Below are 4,385 nucleotides of genomic sequence, written 5' to 3'. Positions count from 1 at the left end.
CTCGAACTCACAGAGATCCGCCTGCCTCTGCCTCCCGAGTGCTGGGATTAAAGGCGTATGCCACCACCGCCCGGCCCTATTATTTTCTTGAAATTTTTAGATAGTCTTTTTCCTCAACATTGTAGCCCTTGGATATCACACCTACATATCTACATAAACTGATTCATTCCACAAAGTACTTGTCTCGGATTCAGATTTTATCGTGTTTAATGGCATCCTATATAATTTTATAAGCCTTATTTCTACTTAGATCATTGTAATTATTTTATTAAAAACAGAAACATGCCCACTTTAGGCTAGTTTACAGATTCCAGTCAAAAACAAAGTTCTTTCATAATGCCAGGCAGTACCTAGGCAGTAAAGTGCATAGCCAGCATAAATAATATTAAAGTCACTTTAAACAGGAACTTAAAATTATATGGCCTACATATGAAGTGAACATCTTCTAGTGAAATTCCCTTACATTTAGAACTCCAGGCTTTGTTATTTGTTATGGGGAGACTTTTGATCTGTATACTATAGAGGCCATCAGTGCCTCCTTTAAACTGATCATTAGCATCTCATAGCAAGTTAACCAATTCTGTCTTTTTATAGCCCAATTATACAGATATCCGATATTATTGCAATCACTGGAGAAATTATGATGATGTTTATGATTCCTGGGAAAGCATAAAGAATATCTTGACCTGGACAACAACTAACCAGAAAGAGATTGTTGACGTCGCTGGACCAGGGGGTTGGAATGACCCAGACATGGTAAAGATCTGAGCCCTCCTCATTTAAGAGCTGGTAGCTTTGTTTCTGTTGATGCCTGGGTCTGAGTGCAGGACCTAGCACAAACCAAGCAAGGTTTTTAGGTTCTCCATGAGCACATCCATCACAGTGCTGTGGAAAATGTTTTTTTCTCAGTCAACCATCTAGGAAATTGTTTAAATGTTCTGACAAATACTGTGTAGCTGGAGTCTCAGCACTCAGAGACAAGCAGGAGAGTGGCTCCAAATTCAAGGCGGAAAGGTTAGCCTGGACTATATAGTAAGACCTTATCTCCAAAAAAAGAAAACAAAGAACAACTGGGGGGGGTGCAGGTATCCAGTCAGAGAAGCGAACCCACAAAGAGATGAGAATGAAATCCCAGTGCAGATTGACTTCGTCAGCCTGGATCCGACTTCGGAGTCTGATGCCAGGTGGTTCACTGTCAGCATATTTAAAACACAGTAAAATTTGGGAAAAGGTTTCCAGGCAGTATCACTCCAATCCTAGGTGTACAATAAAGCTTATGTGTGGCTACATTGAAACTTACACAGCAGAGTGTGGTGGTGCACACCTTTAAACCCAGCACTTGTGAGGCAGATGCAGGCAGACCTCTGAGTTCAAGGACAGCCTGGTCTACAGAGCTCCAGAACAGCCAGGGCTACACAGAGAAACCCTATCTTGATTCTTCCCGCAGGGCTACACAGAGAAACCCTATCTTGATTCTTCCCGCCCCACCAAACAAAGAAAGACTTACATGGTACATGTGACCATGAGGGTGGGTTCCTAGCTAAAAGGCCTAGAATCTAGTGTGGTCCCTGGTAGCATAGAGGTCAGCAGAGCATAAAGTGTGCGACCTCTCCCCTAAGGATGGGTAATGGTCTAGGAGGGAGGAGTCTGGGATAACCATTCTGGGGAATTGGGGTGAGGTCTGCCTCCACAGATAACAAAGTCACCAGTTGTTAAAAGCCACTCCCAGCTTTCCCGGTAGGAAAGCAGGTATTTTATCTCTTCCCTCAAGAGGCCCTGTGTGTTGAACATTCCAGTTTTCCTTAATGCTTCAATGTGAATACAAGGATCTCTGTGCCCTAACAACAAAAAAACCAAACATTTGAATTTTCCCTTGCCTCATTCCTTTCCTGTTTGTTCTAGTTAGTGATTGGCAACTTTGGCCTCAGTTGGGACCAGCAGGTAACTCAGATGGCCCTCTGGGCTATCATGGCAGCGCCTCTACTCATGTCCAATGATCTCCGACAAATCAGTTCTCAAGTCAAAGCTCTACTTCAGAATGAGGATGTAATCGCCATCAACCAAGACCCCTTGGGCAAGCAGGGGTACTGTTTTAGAAAGGTAAGTAGTATTTCGTGGGAGAAAACTGACCAGGAAGATACTATCCTGCCTTAAAGTTTATCATTTGTAGTATCTTATGATGGCCTTTTAATACTTAAGTACCAAATTATCTTAAGCCTAACTGTGACACACGAAGAAATGATTGGCTTATTTTTTAGTTGTTTTTCCCTTGAATTTGCGAACTGAGTAATTAGAGCTATTACTGAGTTTTTCCTTTGTTTGGTTTTTCGAGATGGGGTTTCTCTGTGCAGCTCTGGCTGTCCTGGAACTCCCTCTGCAGATCAGACTGGCCTCCGAGCCAGAGACCCACTACCTTTGCCTCCTGAGTGTTGGGAGGATTAAAGACGCTCAGGATCCCAGTGGTCTTTTTGTTTGTTTTTCAAAACAGGGTTTCTCTGTAGTCCTGGCCAGCCTCGAACTCAGAGATCTGCCTCTGTATCCCAAGTGCTGGGATAAAAGGCGTGCGCCACCACCGCCTGGCTACTTTTTAACTTCTAAGACATCCTGCTGGCTGATCTTAATTTTTCCTCCAAGTTTATGATAGTTCTGACAATAAGGCTGAATATCAAGTAAGGCCAGTAATGGGGTCCCCATATGCTTACACTTCTTTTCTTGACTTTCCAGGAAGACAACATTGAGGTTTGGGAAAAACCACTCTCAAACTTAGCCTGGGCTGTAGCTGTGAGAAACCTGCAGGAAATTGGCGGACCTCGTTCTTACACCATCCAGGTTTCTTCTCTAGGTCAAGGAATAGCCTGCAATCCTGGTTGCATCGTGACGCAGCTCCTCCCTGTGAAAGAACGGCTAGGCTTCTATGAATGGACTTTAACCTTAAAAACACGAATAAATCCCTCAGGCACTGTTCTGCTTCGGCTAGACTATGTCTGAAGGCAGAGATGTACATTAAATGGCCAGTGTTACTAAGACCAAAACACTCCCTGCCTCTTTCCTGTGATCCCTTTAATAAAGTAACCCAAAGTCATGGCCTTTAAAAGCTACTTGTCCTGGTAAGTTTTTGAAAAGGCTTTTGAAACAAAAGTGGGTACTCTTGTGCCAGATGCTAACAGATGCTTCAGGTGTTCTGGTTCATATTTGAATAAGAATCCATAAAGCCGGGATTTTAGAAAAAAAAAATCTACGTTTATTTTTATGTGTTTGAGTGTCTTGCCTTCATGTATGTGTTCCACATGCATGCATGATGCCCAGGAAGACAAAAGGGTATAGGGTCCTCAGGAACCAGAATAACAAGATTGTTCTTGATTACTAGCTATAGAGCCTGGATTTAAAGACTTGCCAACCACATGCTGACCACTAGGTGAGTCACTTGGTATGATTTGCTTACAGTTTATTGCAAAGGAAAAATGAAATCAGCTTCCTCGGTAGAAAGATGGCAGTTGATGGTCAGGTGTAATAGCAGTGCTTTTAATCCCAGTACTGGGAGGCACTGCAAATAAAGACAACCAAATGATGAACTGCCCTGACAAACTGAGCTATTCAGGCAGCTTCAACCAAATTAGCAGACGTGCCAATCCATGCCATCCATTTAACTATACTCTCACAAAGCAATTGTGCATACACATAATCACAGCATTCAGAAGGCTGGAGGACCACCAAGGTTGCCCACACGATGAGCAAGCATATATACCTGATATTCTCAATCCACAAAAATGGTATTAAAATCGCCCACCTGAGATACTAAAGGGAGCAGATAATTTTTTCAGGAAGTCTTAATGACCTGGGTTTGACCCTGGAACCCTTAGTAGGAAACTTTCAAAAGCTGATTTCTGACCCCTACATTCACACCAAAAAATTTAAACCCCAGACATGGGCCGTAGTAGCTAACTCAGCAGATTGAGAGCAGTTGCTGCTCTTCCTGAGGACCCAGATTAATTCCTAGCACCCACAAGAGGTGGGTTTGTTGGGGGGCACTTCAACAGTCTCACCTAAAAGGTATGTGGATAACTCAAGGTGTTTAAAGGAACATAATCTAAAGCAAGCAATGTGTATTGGAAGTCTACTATGCTGTCTGGAGAACTGTGCCAAATTGCCCCACTATACGCCAGAAGTAGCAAAAGACTCCTATACCTTAAAATAAAAGTATTTAGGATTTTATAACCAGTAACTCGTGTATTTTAAGCTGTAAGTGGGATCCCAATGACTAGTCACATTTCACACCAGCTCAACAAGGTTCAATCCTAAAGTAGCACTCAGCCAACAAGCTGAGGGAATTTCTTGACAGCTTCAGTTTTTTTTCCTTCCCAAAAGACCAACTGCAATCAAACGAG

General features: G+C 42.9%; 1 protein-coding gene across 2 annotated transcripts in view; it reads left to right on the top strand.

The window, feature by feature from the left end:
- The window catches only part of Gla (galactosidase alpha), a 9,930-nt gene extending 6,836 nt beyond the window's left edge, over positions 1-3,094 (top strand). For both annotated transcript variants that reach the window (XM_005358689.2, XM_013350605.2), the window contains 3 exons: positions 595-756; positions 1,903-2,100; positions 2,725-3,094. In XM_005358689.2, coding sequence (XP_005358746.1) covers positions 595-756; positions 1,903-2,100; positions 2,725-2,988 — 624 coding nt within the window. In that variant the 3' untranslated portion in view covers positions 2,989-3,094. The remainder of the gene's footprint in view (positions 1-594; positions 757-1,902; positions 2,101-2,724) is intronic.
- Positions 3,095-4,385: the final 1,291 nt, after the last annotated feature.

Source organism: Microtus ochrogaster, chromosome X, assembly GCF_000317375.1.
Source record: "Microtus ochrogaster isolate Prairie Vole_2 chromosome X, MicOch1.0, whole genome shotgun sequence".
Classification (NCBI taxonomy): Eukaryota; Metazoa; Chordata; class Mammalia; order Rodentia; family Cricetidae; genus Microtus; species Microtus ochrogaster.
Note: the sequence above shows the minus strand (reverse complement) of the source record. Positions and strands in the feature narration are given on the sequence as shown.